We start from the raw sequence: 15880 nt of genomic DNA, 5'->3' as shown, positions 1-15880 counted from the left end.
GCGGCTTCGACGGGGGGTGGGGGGGAAGAAGTGGCCAGACGGCAATATATGCATACGATATCGTAAAATCACATTGCGATGATAATAGATAACCGATGCTCGCAAGTCGGGCATAAGTGGACGATTGGTTGAAAATCGAATAAAATAAAAGAGCAGTCATACGAGTGCAGAGTCGTCCCAGCGGCATAATTTCTTGACTCTCCGGAGATGCTTTATGCGCCAATCGGGGCTCGTAACCCCGTATTTCTCGCTAACAAAACACTAGAATATACGCGCTCGCACCAGTCGAACGTGCGCACGATCCCATCTATGTTTATTCAATAAGCCATCGTTCATGAGAGGGTGTCATTGGCAAAAAAAAAAAAAATAATAATAATAATAATAATAAACAACAACAAAATAATGTATACACACACGCGAGCGCGCACACGCACACACGCACACACGCACACACGCACACACGCACACACATATATATATGTATAATAATATATAAATAATAATATATATTTATAGCAAGGGCTACTTCTAAACTCGGAACTTTTATCTTAGCTTGCGAGCGATTGATGAAAGGAATGAGAAAGTCCGCCGGGAAGACGGAGACCCAAGTTCGTTGATATTACGACTGAATATTAATCGTAAGGCACACGCATTACGAGCGATTAAAATGATTAAAATAAATTCACCTCGTTATCCATTTATCGAAGGTCTTTTATTTTACATAATGAGAGGCGAGATACGAGTTGGGAATACAGTGCGCTAATGCGAACGTATAATCCGTCGATATATAAGATCATCGGCAATTATGACTTAACGAGCCTCGAGCCAATACGCGTAAACGGAATGGCTCGATCGAAACATTACATTATGCGCCTCGTCGAATACATAAATCGGCTAAGGTTAATTGGCAATTGACGTTAAATGATTGAATGGAAAAGTTATTTAAAGCGCTGACATTATTGCAGTGAATCATCGATACGCTACGAATGTACAATAGTGTAACAAAAAGGAATCTTATAAGGGGAATAAGGGTCCGCAACGAAAATATATAAGAAGAGCCGGGAAAAGGGCAAGTGAAAGAGTCTGAACGGTCTGAAAGTTAAGGGCATTTTGCGGAGGGTTTGGTATGTCGGGATATCGGAGGGAGCTACGAAGGAGGGCTGACTCGCGTGATATTGAATATGATATCGAAGGGTAATCCTGTTCTTTCCTCTCGTCCTCTTCGCTCCTTACCGTCCGGCTGCTCGCACGCATCTCTGTCTAGATCCAACTGGCACCCTCTTAAGCGAGGCGACGGTCAGCCTCAAGCTTCATGCTCACTTTATACATACTATTATGTATCCTATATATTAGCTGGTCGCGCACGTGTGCGCATTCCCTTTATCGCTGTATCTCTCTTTCCCACTCCCGCTGTCTTATTTCGGATATGCGTGCACGCGCCCGCATACGTGGATATCCATTTACAAGAGTTCGTGGATTTTAATATCACTTGGTTTCGCATGATGCAACGATTTGTCTCCGCGGCTTCCTAAAGCTTCTTCATCTCCGTTAAATGCGCCGTCCTCTTTATTTGACAATCAAATATCGCTCGTAAGCGTCGATAAAAGCTTATTAATATAAGCTTTTGCGCACCTTTCATATATATCGCCATTATAATGACGCGTAAAACGAAATTACGACCTGCGATCTGCTCACAGCTGCGTAACAATGTATAGAGGAGATGGATTTGGCACAGAGGTAGCAGAATTCGTATTTTCATAGGCATATGAGAGTTAGGCATGGAAGCGGGCGAACATAAGGCACACAATAAGCGATACAGACTCGATATAATCATAGGCGACGCTTTCGTGCGAGAGAGAGAGAGAGAGAGAGAGAGAGAGAGAGAGAGAGAGAGAGGTGGGTGGGGGTCGGGAGGGAGTGTGCGCGCTCACGGGACGCGTGCGTGAGAGAAAGACTTTGGATGAACAGAGTGTCGCGCATCCTGGTCAGGGTGGAATGCGGTAAGCAGCTCGTTAGGACCCTCCCCGGAGCGGCCGAGCGGCCATTATTGCCTCGTTTCGTATTCCGTTACAAATTGCTTTATTAAATTAAAGGTCTTTCTCCCTGCTTTTACAGCGTACGGACGTGTGCGCACTTACGCATAAAGCAGTGCGACGAAAGCCAAAGAAAGAGAGGTAAATACTTTGCCTAATTACTTGCTACATCTTTAAAATAGGATTAGTATATTATATACACCCATAAAAGATAATTTCATGCATTCTGATAGCCATTGGTAGGATAGGGCAGTCGGCATGCTAATCGAGAAATGTTTGTCTCGACAAGAAAATTTCTCAACAACAACCATATAGAGAATAATATTTTACTAAAACGCGAGTACGTAGGACGATTCCGAGCACGTAGCAGGATCAGTTGCAGATTTTTAACATAACAGAGACTCCTTTCTTTATCATTTCAAGTAACGAAACATTTTATGTAGTTAGCAGTTAAATTAATAGTATAGTCTCGCCAGCTCCTTTCTTAATTATTAGGAATGCTATGGGCATATGCGCACGCGTGCACTACTTACAATGTCCCATTGGTAGATATATAATTAGTTACTACTATCTCCTTAATAATTAAACCTTAAATGGCTCGGTCGCATTTGCAAATTACTTTCAAGTTACCAGACATTACACGTAAACGTAAACAAAAAAATCGTATATCTTGTTTTTAAATTCTTTATTGGTTAAATTCGTTTATAGCAGTTCTAGTACGGAAAAAATACAATACAACAAACATTATCTTAATACTTGATAAATTAGCCTTTAATCTACTAAATAAGCAAACTCTAAAAATTCTGCGCATACTGCATCAGCTGCATACGCTAATCTGCGTTATTTCGTCTCTTTATAATTAATTAATACATGAGAATTAATAGGATAATGACTATATTTTACTTTTGCGCAAATATAAATTTTAAAATATGACACATACATTTTCCAGTTTAATATTTAATATTATATTATCTTGTGAATGAATTATTTTATTTTATTGATAATAATTTTACTATTAAATCTATGAAAAAAAAAAAAAAAAAATACAAAAAAAAAATTTGGCATATTTAAAGGTAATGATTGTTTGAAATAAATAAAATTAAATTATTTATCTCGTATAATCGACATTTCCGCTATGGAAATTAATGATTCTGATTTGAAAAGAACGAAGCTGATTACGATGTCGATTTTATATTTATACGTATTCATCATATAATAATAGAATGTTTCTCCTTCATAAGAATACTAATACATTAAAATCCTTGATACTAATTAATTTTGGCAATTAATAATAACAATAATTAATAATGAAAATTTAACTTAATCATATTATTATTAATAAATTTATTTCACACGATAATCGATAAATGGTTATTGAATAAAAAAAAAAGAAAAAAAGAAGTAATTAAATTAAAATAAAAATAAATATTAAAGAAAAAATATTATGAAGATTAATTTATAATAGTCCCATAGTTTTTTTAAAATTTATTATGTTCTAAAGCACTGAGCATGAAATATAAACTGAAAACTAATGACCAATTATCGCAGAATTTCTATAAAAATTGTTTATTTCTTAGCTAAAAACAAATAATTAATATCATTAGTAATTTAATATTATTTAATAATATAATATATATTTATATATGTGCGCATCTATATACATGTAAAATTATCATTAATAATATATAAATTTAAGAAAAAAAATTGAATCTTTCCAAAAGCGTTTTTTTTTTTTTTTTTTTTTCATAACCAACATATGTGCCCGGTCAGTAACATAATGATCATCCATATTGCACATTATAGCTGCGGTTGTTAACTATAAATTGTAGTAAATATTTCGTAATAAAATCATTAAATCAGACTAATGTATCAGAAGGAATTCTGACAGTAGTCGACAATAAATTTGTTTTTTCTTTTTAATTTTAGATTATAATTGTAATTAGATGTGAAAGTATATAAAAACGTATTGTACTAAATTTAGTAATAAATTAATGCTTAAGAGGGAGACTTCAGATTTTGCATCTCATATTTGCATTCGCTATGAATGGAAGTGTCAAGTACTAATAGAATTTTTCTTCTTTATTATTGAAAAATTACTTTTGCAATTTTAGAATCAGCCGCTTAAGGTGAAGTGAATATAAATCAAATTTCGTAGTTGCAAAAATGTGCTTCGTTATATTATGATGATTATTTGAAATTATTACTTTACGACATTCATTTTTATTATAAAGTATGCCTTAATCATACTCCGCAAAAGACAAATAAGTGCATTACAGTTGTTTTGCAATATCAACTGGATGCGGAAGGATCGAAAAGCTTACACATTGAAAGTACAATAATGCGGCGGCGCTGCAATTACAACCGTTTCGCTTAGAATAGTAACGGCATACGTGAATTACTCTGGTGCTTTAATGCTCTTTAGTAATAGCATTATGAATACTAGAAAGATGTTGGAATTTTGAATATCTTGATTAGATAATGAAGGCCATGATGGAGCCAAGCGGAGTCATTGTCTATTAAAATTTCCAATTTGCAAATATATTGTGCAACGATATCCGTAAAACAAGAGGGGAACGTAGAGTATAAACGATGTCGATTTGAATAATAAGTCATGCGATAAGGTGCTTTTGAAAATTCCACGGTCACCACAAAATACCTGTCCTTATTTCGTACCGCCATTAATCTCGAATAATGCCTTATTGAAGCAAACCATTTGGACTAATAAGAAATCGTAGCTTCTTTACCATTCGCTTAACGACACGTGGCCAAAGTTAGCTCCACGTTCAGTAGTCCCCCCACCCCCACCCCCATAATCCTCGCTGCCTCAAATAGCAAATTATGGCAACGCTCCCGAAAGAACAGCTAACAATAAGTAATAATGCCGAGTAGATGGCGGCAAGTGTCATTAAAGGTGGCTTGTTACAGTGTCGCAACAGCTGGGCTGCCAGCAGCAGGCGATGAGCGGCGGCGGGAGCGGTTCCGGAGGCCAGCACGAGCCAGGGAAGAAGAAGCACACGAGGCCGACCTTTAGCGGCCAGCAGATATTCGCTCTGGAAAAGACCTTCGAGCAGACCAAGTACCTCGCGGGTCCGGAGCGAGCCAAGCTCGCTTACGCCCTCGGCATGTCCGAGTCCCAAGTCAAGGTACATACGAGTAGAATGTTTAGGTTTGAAATTCCGTTCAGAAGGAGTTGAGAATTGTCGATTAAGAGCGTTGACGGGTCGTGCGGGGGAGTGGGGTGGGATCGATAGGAGGGGGGAGGGAAGAGTTATTTACCGAGAGCGCAAGCGGCCTGGAATTCGTTAATTAAGGGAGGGAATAAAAGTGACGAAATGGGAGTAAAAGGAAAGCCATGAAAAGAGTTCGAAGAAGAGTAAAGATGGACGTTTCCTGTTGCGGTTGCGACGGCATGGCATTCTCCCTCGTTTGTACTCGGGTATACATGTATACCCGAGAGGGAGGGGTGAAGTGAGAGATAGATAGATAGATAGATAGAGAGAGAGAGAGAGAGAGAGAGAGAGAGAGAGAGAGAGAAAGAGAGAGAGGGTGGAGGGAGAGCGTAATCCTCTCGAGGTGGCGGTGTATGTACGATTGCCCCTACCAGGTTTTCCACTGAGATATCCCTCTCTGGCTCTCCCTCTCTCTATCTCTCAACGGCAAGCTGTAGCCCTGTCATTGGCTCGTTGCGCTGCCGCCATATTTACATTTTTATTGAAAGCTAGAGAACCCCGAGCGTTCGCGCGAGCGTGAGCGATGTCGAGCAAGTGAGAGGAGGGAGGCTTCCTTCCTCCTTCCTTCCTTGCTAACTTGCTTTCATCCAGCCTTGCCGCGAGTCCTGTCTCTCATTCAATTACCCGCCGATTTCCGAATGACAATATTCTCTCTCTCACTCTATCTCTCTCTCTCTCTCTCTCTCTCTCTCTCTCTCTTTCATCATGTAATAACGTAGAGGCTGTAGTCGTATCGTTGCAGAAAATTATCTATTCGCTAGCTCGCGATCCGCATTATACTTCGTTGCTGCCCCGATGTGTTTCATCGTTAACTCCCGTCGCATTATCTTATTTTTCTTCCATTTATCAATCCGCTTTTCTTCATCATTGCCCAATGACTTGCACTCTTTTAGGAATAATCGCTAATGTCGGGGGGAGCCTCAGATCGTATCAGTTATTAAATATTTCGAATAGAAATGTTTATGTGTCGGGCTTGAGTCTTCAGACAATTATGCAAAATTCGTTATTGGTCAGTGAATAGCTGCGATTTTAGTCAGTCGCTCAAAATTATTCCGAGACCGCGAGTGCTACAGGACTCATGCAAGAAGTAGAAAAATTTATTTTTCATTAAGAGCATCGCTCTCTAACGTAGATCTTTTAATTAATAACAGAAGCAAAGATATCGACGTTAATCGTGTTCGTCAAGAGATTATGCTTATCATTAGAACTGATAGTGAAAGCAAAAAAGCTTTCATACTTTATTACCATTAAAATACGTAAAAAAATTAAATCTTTAAATTAGCATCAAAGTTATGATTTAATGGATGAATTATTTAATCGAATGAATGTAGAAAAATAAATCTAGTGGTGACAACTTGCACACGCGCTTTTTTGTATTTGTTTTAATGAAGATTTCTCTTGCCACTATTCAATATTATTATATTGAAAATGTAATTCTCTAATTCATTCCTAAAGAATCGCCATTAGTTAATTATTTTATTATCACAATATATTATTATGATCATATCATCATCATTAACGAGATAATCTGTAGTGAACAAATAACAATAACAATTTTAGTTTAAGTACCTAATTACAATATCTTTTAGGTGCATTGATTTAGTACATTAGAATAATACATTAACGTTAATACATTGTCAACTATACTTATAATTTATTTATATCTTGATTGCTAAATTCTCTATCCTTTTAATAATTGATATTCATATTTTCAAATTGCGATAGCTATTATCACTTATTAGATTAGAATAATTTTGTTCAAGTATTGTGTAATTTTAGTTCTACATTAAAACTAACATAGTCATTTAACTTGTATTTTTCATTCTCTATTTTCGAAAATTATAAACTTATAATCTGACCGAGTATTATTGACAAAAAAAAAAAAAAAAAAAAAAAAAAAAATACCTTTTCAATTTTTAAAAAAAAATAATTTTGTTCTATCGTGAAAACTAAAAAGGAAAATTAAGTTTATTTGTAATGTTAATAAATTGTTAAATAGTATTTGTTAATTGTTAAATTAATAATAATTCGAATGCTAATAAATAATCACGATTTTGTAAATAAAATACAATAAGTCAGACATAATGGTATTCCATATTAAAAATGATGTTTTTACGGTAGCGATAACGGTTTCTTAATAATTTAAATATCTTTATACACCAGGAGCCACTTTATTAAATCATTGATAATAAATACCTAGATAAAAATGTTAAAACTTGAGGTTTAATGTCCAGTGATATAAATGCAAAACCAATTAAGCAAGAGCAATTTTTAAAGATAAAATTATCCACTTACTTCATAAAAAAATGAATCCATATGTAAGTCACACGTGCACGTATAAAATTATCTTGACGTAGCGTATTAATGATATTTCAGAGAAATATAATATTTTTTTTTTTTTTTTTACAATTATCATTATTATTAATATTTTGTTTTTAATGAATATTACGTATCGCTATAAAATTAGTAAACTTGATAAACTAAATTTTATCCATTAAATAAAGTCACACATTTAATTTGATTCAAATTAAAAATGATAAGATTATGTAAATCTAAATGCGTGTAATATATTATAAATTTCTATGGTACTTATTAATAGAAATATGCATGTAGTTATGCAGATTTCTGAGGTTTAAATTAAAATATTACTCTAATTTTTATTTGAACGAACGAAGACTACACGAGACGTATTTTTAAAACAATATTTACAAAGGAATTCTTCCTTTAATGTTTTACGCTTTCACGATTTTACATTAGTATTATCGAGTTTAAATGTAAAGAGTTTTTTTTTTTTTTTTTTTTTTTTTTGTCATGGCATTTTTAATGAGCCCTCTTAATATTTTGCCAGTGTGTATATTTTAACGCAATTAACGTGCGTTGGCTTTAATTTTAATTTTTTGTTGTTGTTGTCGTTGTTATTTGCTTCTTTCATTGTACCATTCCTCCCATTTCATATAGTGAAACTATTAATTACGTTAATCGATATGGCGCGCGAAGGAATATGAAAGAGGCTGGATTATGAGCGTGAAAATTTCATTCTATGCCGAATCATCGGTTCCCTCGGTTTCGGTACACACACGCGCGCCCTCATATATACATATATATATATATATATATAAATATATATATGTCCGCACGTGAACGCAACACATTCAGACAGGCATAAACAACACACAAAGTATTATGAATCAGTGTATAAGTTTGCGCGCTCCCTCCATTAGAAACTAATAGCACTAAGTGAAAAAGAGCTGCTGGCGTGGAGGTTAAAGAGCGTGACACCCTGGCTTTTCTGTCAAGCGAATTACGCCTCGCTCGACTGACTATATGCGCAAGTAAACGAGCGGATGAATGCATGAAAGAGGCAGATAGAGATACAGAGAGACACTAAAGAACGGGAGAAGCGCGTATAATCTAGTTATCACGCAGCGCGATCGGATTTATTTCCTCGAGCCCTTATTAATAGATGCGAGAGAGATATGATAGAGTAACATAAAAGCTAAGTAATGACAATCACAACAATCAAAATAATGGCTCGCATCAAGCATTAAAGGAATTGCAATTTCTTGCGTTCTTTGCGTTCACTCTATAGCATACCTTGTTATTTTAATTATTGGTACATTGTTACATGAAATTAATCGGTATATTATTAAATAACCTTAGCGTAAAAAATTCCTTTCTCCAAAATCATAATGTATATCGATTGATTTCGTATGAAAAGGTTAAATAAACTTTTAAGTAATCTGCATCCTGAATTTAAATAACCGCACAACTACAAGCCTATTATAAAAGTAGTTTAAAGCATTAAAACTTAATTTACTCCGTCGACAATAACATCATTAGATTGCGATATCAATATAAAGGAAAATGTTTAATGTAAGAGTTTTGTCTTACTCTAGATATTAAACAAGCTTGGATTTGTTTATCATAGCGAATACTAAACATACTTAACAAATTGCCATTGGCTGAGCTCGATCGATGTTAAATTAATTTGCATTTACAACGGGTTGACTTTTGGAATTTTAATCTCCTCTCTTTCTCTCTCTCTCTCTCTCTCTCTCTCTCTATCTATCTATCTATCTATCTATCTATCTATCTATCTCTCTCTCTCTCTCTCATCCCTCGTGTTAGCCATCGAGACTATCTAGTGTTCAAACAACAGTATTCCATTTGGTAAATCTTACAAATTAGAAGAATATATTATGAAGGAATATTTATTGTGGGAATAAATAATAATAATGCTCGGCTATATTATTTTTAACAATCCATGGAGCTGTTATCTCTTAATTACAAGTAAAAATCTGCATCGACAAGAGACTGGGAACTAATCAGCATATTAATCTACAGACAGATAATTCGGAATATAGTGGCGCTTGACGTTAAGCTTATAATAGAATTGACCTGTCAATCATTGCATTGTGGAAAGCAAAGGCTTGTATTTTCCGAATACGATGCAGGATGAACGGTTTACGGTAACAGAGAGAGAGAGAGAGAGAGAGAGAGAGAGAGAGAGAGAGAGAGAGCGCGTTAAAGGGTCGCGAGTTCCCGATGAGATTAGCGCAGGTAAGAAAGCCATGGCTCTCGCATGTCCAAATAAGCGCTGATAAAGTGCCGTTAGGGCCCTAAAGCCCGAAAAGAGGGCTCGACGGCACGTAAAATCTCACGTCGCATTAATCAATTAATCGCTCGCCACGACGATGCAAAGTCCTTGGAGTATCGGTGACACTCCTGCCAGGCTCATTCACCTTCCCGGTACTCCGGATTTCCCCGTTTCAGGGAGAATGGAGCTCTCGAGAGGAGGCAGGCCGCGGCTTTGTCGGAATGGAAGGGCGTCCGTTATAAATAGAGTAGAAAGGTGTCGGTAATAGGTGATGGGTGAACGAGCAGTCGGTAGCAGTCGACCCCCCTTATTAAGGGCTGGCGGATCTCGGGAGTCAGGGGCCAGAGAAGCCAGGAGCGAGTGGGCGACAGCCATTCGGCAGAAGCTCCGAGCCACCCAGGGGCGTACTTGTTTACGGTGGGGTAATCGCCTCGTCGGTGGACAGCGATATCGATGACGTCAATTAGTACGGGGCGAAGGCCATCAGCGGCCGACTCGTCGTCCCTCCGCTACGGTACTTTCCTACGGCGCTTTCACCTTCGCATGTATCACGATGCTCGTTATGCCGTTGGCTCGCCCACTCGACAACGACAACCTATGATAAATCACGCCAGCAGGCGCTGTATCTGCCCTTCGCTCGCGCCCTTCATCCCTTCCTCCAGCCCTCTTTCTGTTCTCTCCTCCTCCTCCTCCTCCTCCTCCTTCAGCCAATATCCCCTCGCCGCTCACCGCTCACCACTCATCGCTCACCGCTCGCCACTCGTCATCGGCCACCAGCCTCGGCCAACCCCTCTGGGCGATTCTCGACGGACGATCAAAGCGATATCTTTACGCTATTTTACCTCTCTGACTTTATCACGATGCTTCTTGGAGGCTCTTCTTCTTCTTCTTCTTCTTCTTCTTCTTCTTCTTCTTCTTCTTCTTCTTCTTCTTCTTCTTCTTCTTCTTCTTCTTCTTCTTCTTCTTCTTCTTCTTCTTCTTCTTCTTCTTCTTCTTCTTCTTCTTCTGCTTCACCCCGTCTCCTCGCTTTTCCGAATGAATGATTTCGGATAAATTTGTGCGACTCGTAATTTCGCGTGGTCGGAAGGAAGCTACAATCTGAAAGCGCTTCTCACAAGTTGCAACTTTTCCATTGGAATGGTCCATGCCATCCATGCCAAATTATCATGGATAGACAGACGGTGATGTGAATATTCTTGCCACTGATCATTACTACGAAATTCAATGTACTCGGATTATCATATAATTGCATTGATTGATATTGTCTTTTGCGCACAAGTACCGTCAATATAATCACAATAATTTTCATACGAAGACGAACCTTGACTTCCAAGACAATCGAACGAGAAGCTTCATTGGCAACGAGCGACATTAGAGTCGAAGTCACGTTAAATAGAAGCGTTTGGAAAGAGTCGGCGATAGAGTCGTATATTGCAATGCCGTAAGTAATGCTCGAGGTGAGAAATCGCGGTAGGGTGGGAAAGGGAGAGGGAGAAGGAGAAGGATTCCCGCCATAATCGATCCAATTAAATAGTTATGCAGCAAAAACAGCGAGTGTAGCAGCAATTCGCTGGAAAGAAGAAATAGTAATAATGTATAGGTTCGGCCGTGCGTGAAGACGTAAAAGAGCGATGGTGCAGGTGGGCCTGTTCTCTTTGGCTGTATTCGTGAGGCGCTTGGGAAACCAGTAGTAGAGCGATAATGCGCTCTCTGTATTCCGTTCTCGTAGCGCCTCCCCCATATCGATATGTTTTCCAACTCCCTTCCCCAACACCCGTTCTCGTTCTCTCTCAGTCTCTCTCTCTCTCTCTCTCTCTCTTGCTTTCTCCCGGCCGAGTCAAGTCAGCCAGAGATCGGAAATGGCTTCACCGATTCGTGTTATCCTCGGTATTCTATTTTTATTCCGGAATCAAATTTCGCAGGAGAGAATTTTATTGCTTCCCGTTCCTCTACTTTTCTGGGGCGCGATAAGCTCGCCTCGGCGTCGCCGCTACCGTCGCTACCACTGCCGCCGCCGCCGCCCTCACTGACGTTCTCGCGAGAACAGCGCCAACGAGAAAAAAGAAAAATGGCTAAAACTTTGGCGATACGTTCCCGTTCGCTCTCCCTCTTATTTCTCGCTCTCTCGTTCCCTCCATCAGAATTCCAATAGTCAGCCGCCTGAGTACGTTCGAGCTTGACTTGTCTTCTTATTCTTCTTCTGCTTCTTCTTCTTCTTCTTCTTCTTCTTCTTCTTCTTCTTCTTCTTCTTCTTTTCTTCATTTTTTCTTTTTTCTTTTTTCTTTTTTTACCGACCTCTCGCCTAACGCTCTCTTTCAAAGGCTTACGTATCACAACACCTGAAGCTCGGAACTCTTATCTCGTTATCCGTTCTGTAACAAAATCAGCTCGCAAATTGATTGGCAAATTATACAGTTTAATTTTAAATCGATAGTGGCTTATGAAATTTGTAATACACAAGCCGCAATCTAATCTCTTTATCTGTATATCTGCGGGAACGACTGGTGCAACACCCTCGCGCATAATTCTTGTCAGGCGGGGCGCGTCGATCTTCCAAATCCCCCGAATACAGCCGATAAAAAGAATAAAAAGTCGAGCTGGAGTGAGTACTTGTGTGAATTTCTTTTTCCGATATTCGCGGGGACGTGGCGCGCGACGGTACGGAAATTTATGCGGAATATTCGGTCATCGATGAAAGCCATCGGCACCGAATGACAAGCGAGCCAAACGATCCGGAAGACTTTGAAATATGAACGGGACGAGCTTGTACGTAGCGGCGCGCTATGTAAATTTATAAAAGGAGAAAAACCACGACGGCTCCACCCTCCCCTTCACCCATCCAGAGCATTTTTTCCGATGAGCTCCGATTTCTTTTTTTTTCTTCTTCTTCGTTTTTTTTTTTTTTTTTACCCTTTTACACGAAATTCGTTATTACGCTGCATTTCGAGGCTCGAGCGCGACGAAGCTTTCAAAACTGAGATTGCCGCGACCGTGCGGGTCTCCCGTATCTCGGGAGTGGTAGACACCGATACCGTCTATCCGTCGACAATAAAGTCTGCCGATACTAGTCGAGCGCCAAAGCTCGACACTTCGTCAATGTAAAAGTGACAATGGGAGGAGGTGGCGTTGATTTCGCAGTGCCGCGGTTCCACGACTGACAGGCTTGATAGGTGAGAGACACGCAAAGATAGATCGATAGATTTAGTCGGGATTTTTTTGGTATCCACGTGTACATATGTGCACATGCGGTTTTACAGGCGGCTTCAGAGGAGAGAATGTAGCGGACTTAGATAATCCTGATTTAATAAATCTGACAGTTGTGCGGCCTGGGCTTGGGGCGAGCCAACGCATGGCGGGCTTCGCGCGCACCGTCTGGCAACGCGTGCGTGACTAACACGATAAAAAAATTTATTTTCTCCTATCTCTCTCTCTCTCTCTCTCTCAAGCTCTCTCTCTCTCTCTCTCTCACGCTCTCTCTCTCTCTCTCTCTCAAGCTCTTTCTCTCTCTCTTTCTCTCTCCCTCTCTCTCTCTCTCTCTCTCTCTCTCTGTGTCTATCTATCTATCTATCTGTGAATGTGCTTCTTTCAATCTCTATCCCAACGCATCCAAGTTTGTATCGGTAAATAATATCGGACGTCGCTACCCTTACAACCCTCTTAATTGCTTCAAGTGACAAAGACTCGTTCAAGTTGCACCGGCTCTCCTTTATGGTTTACTACTATGCTCTCTTATTTATCGTCATTATATCTTCCTTTCTTTTAGTCCTCTATTTGTTTGACTAACATAACGGGGCAATGATTTTCTTTATAAGATGTCATGATGTTCTTTAAGAGCGAACAACATAGGATATAGTCGAGCAAATGAGAGCGCACGTGATATGCGAGAAACAAGAAACAAGCAAAACTGCGTGATAAAGCGTTCCATGTAAGACTTATTATATGGTAGGACGACTATGTCGACGACAATGATAATTATTATATAATGATATTACAATATCATTTAATGTACTTGCTCGTACGTTTGCCGAAAAAAGTATTTTACGCTTGGTGTACTTAGTGTTCGAAGCGAATAGAAATTGAGGGGGAAAACGGCATGGAGTAAAGTGCAACAAAAATTACTGTCAATAGACTTTCCAAATTTCGCGAGGGCAAATGTTGTGAGGATATAATGACAATTGGTAATTGGCCATCGAGCACGATGGTCGTATGTCCGCGAGTTGAAGTGGATTTTTTTATATTGTGAAAATTGTTGATTTTTGCAACCTTACAGTTGGCGTAGTTCGCGTTTCTCGCCGATTTCGCGTAAATCTTTTTCGATTCCCATATAATTCTATGTACTGTTGACTAAACAAGGATTTTACTCGATGCTGGAGAATAGGAGATCACATTTTCATTTATTAACGCTCATTGTTAGAGGGGCATTTCTAAAGCAATGAAAATGTAAAGCAATGAAAATGTAAAGCAACGCTTTTTTCAAGTGGAGCCAGGGTGGCTTTCCTTTACGCCTGGGAATGAAAAATAAGCCGGCGCTTTATGAAATTGGTAGAAGGTAGTAAGCAAGAAGATGGGCTTAATGAAAGAGGAAAAGACGGGGTCGCCGGCCGCAGAAAAAGGGAAAGCCCAATGTTAACAGGAGCGAGCGTAGGGCGGGAGGGCGGTAGAGTGGGACGTTGGGGTGGTAGGGGGCGAGGCGAGGAAATCGCGCGGGCGCTTCGCTTTTAATAAGGGAATGAGGCAAGGGTTCGGTCTTAAAATCCGGCCGGGCTGAAAATGCAAAGGGGCGGCTGTTGGTTCGCGCTTAGCTTGCCGGGACGTGCCTTTATCGAGCGATGCAGCTGCAGCGCGCGTCCCGACGCCGAGGCGCCGAGACGCCGCGGAGATCGCGGGGCGCGGGGAATTCATTTCGTCGACCGGTGAGTGAAGGCGCGGCGGGGGCCGAATTTAATAGGCCCGGCGAATCAGGTAAGGCGGAAACTCGGCTCGCCGCGGCGTCGAGGAGTACCGGCGAGTTCCGACTCTTGCCCCTCGCCAACCCCGACTCTGTCCCCGCAACAATGTATTTAATTAACGTAACGGCCGCCGGGGGAGCGCGCGCGCGCGCCCGCTCGCTACACGGGGAAAGAGATTGCAGAGCCGCAAGAGCAAATTCGCCCGAGGGCGTCCAAATTAAAGACGTAACAAAGCGTGAGCCCTCCTAAACGGATTAAAAAGCAAGGGTCTCGCTATCGCGGGAGGGTTATTGTGGGAAGGGGGTGAAGAAGATGGGGAGGGGAGAAATTGGCGCCTTGGTAACGCAGCGACAACGGGTTTCTTTGCTTGTAGGTCTGGTTCCAGAACCGACGGACCAAGTGGCGCAAGAAGCACGCAGCGGAGATGGCGACGGCGAAGCGCCGCCAGGAGGAAGTCGAAGGTGTCGTTGCCGAGGCCGAGGACGGCTGTAGCGACGGTGAGACCTCCGAGGCTGGAAGCGCGACCGGGAGTAGCGGCGCTGGAGGCGGCGGGGCCACAGAGACGGCGGCCAACCGGCTGAGGCGCGAACTCGAGCAGCAGTATGGGCCCTGAGCGCGAGGACGCCGAGGCGTGGCCGGGCCGGGGCTGCGCGTGGGGGCGGCGCCACGGCCGCCCCCGCCACCCTATTGCCCCCACGGCCACCGTCGAGAACGTAAAAAGCCGCGGACGCCGAGCGATCGGTCCGCTCTTGTACATACTTTGTAGATATGGCGCGCGCACTTTCTCATCCCTCTCATCCATCTCTCTCCCTCTCTCTCTCTCTCTCTCTCTCCCTCTCTCTCTCTCTTTCTCTGTCTGTCTGTCTGTCTGTCTGTTAGTCTCTCTTTCTATTTTTCTCTCTCTCACACACGCACACGCGCGCACGCACGCACGTACGCACACACACACACATTTCTCTCTCTCTTTCTCATCTCTCTTTCTCATCTCTCTCTCTCTCATCTCTCTCTCTCTCTCATCTCTCTATCTCAACTCTCTCTATCTCAACTCTCTCTCTCTCTCATCTCTCTCTC

The 15880-nt window shown here is 40.8% G+C and overlaps 1 protein-coding gene across 1 annotated transcript in view; it reads left to right on the top strand.

Moving 5' to 3' along the window:
- Positions 1 to 15619, top strand: part of LOC105362296 (HGTX homeodomain transcription factor) — a 23601-nt gene extending 7982 nt beyond the window's left edge. Inside the window, exons 4-5 of the mRNA XM_011499707.1 lie at positions 4959 to 5176; positions 15183 to 15619. Of these exons, the coding sequence (XP_011498009.1) occupies positions 4959 to 5176; positions 15183 to 15422 (458 nt within the window). The 3' untranslated portion in view covers positions 15423 to 15619. The remainder of the gene's footprint in view (positions 1 to 4958; positions 5177 to 15182) is intronic.
- The last annotated feature ends 261 nt before the right edge of the window (positions 15620 to 15880 follow it).

This window comes from Ceratosolen solmsi, unplaced genomic scaffold (assembly GCF_000503995.2).
Source record: "Ceratosolen solmsi marchali unplaced genomic scaffold, CerSol_1.0 scaffold35, whole genome shotgun sequence".
Lineage (NCBI taxonomy): Eukaryota > Metazoa > Arthropoda > Insecta > Hymenoptera > Agaonidae > Ceratosolen > Ceratosolen solmsi.
Note: the sequence above shows the minus strand (reverse complement) of the source record. Positions and strands in the feature narration are given on the sequence as shown.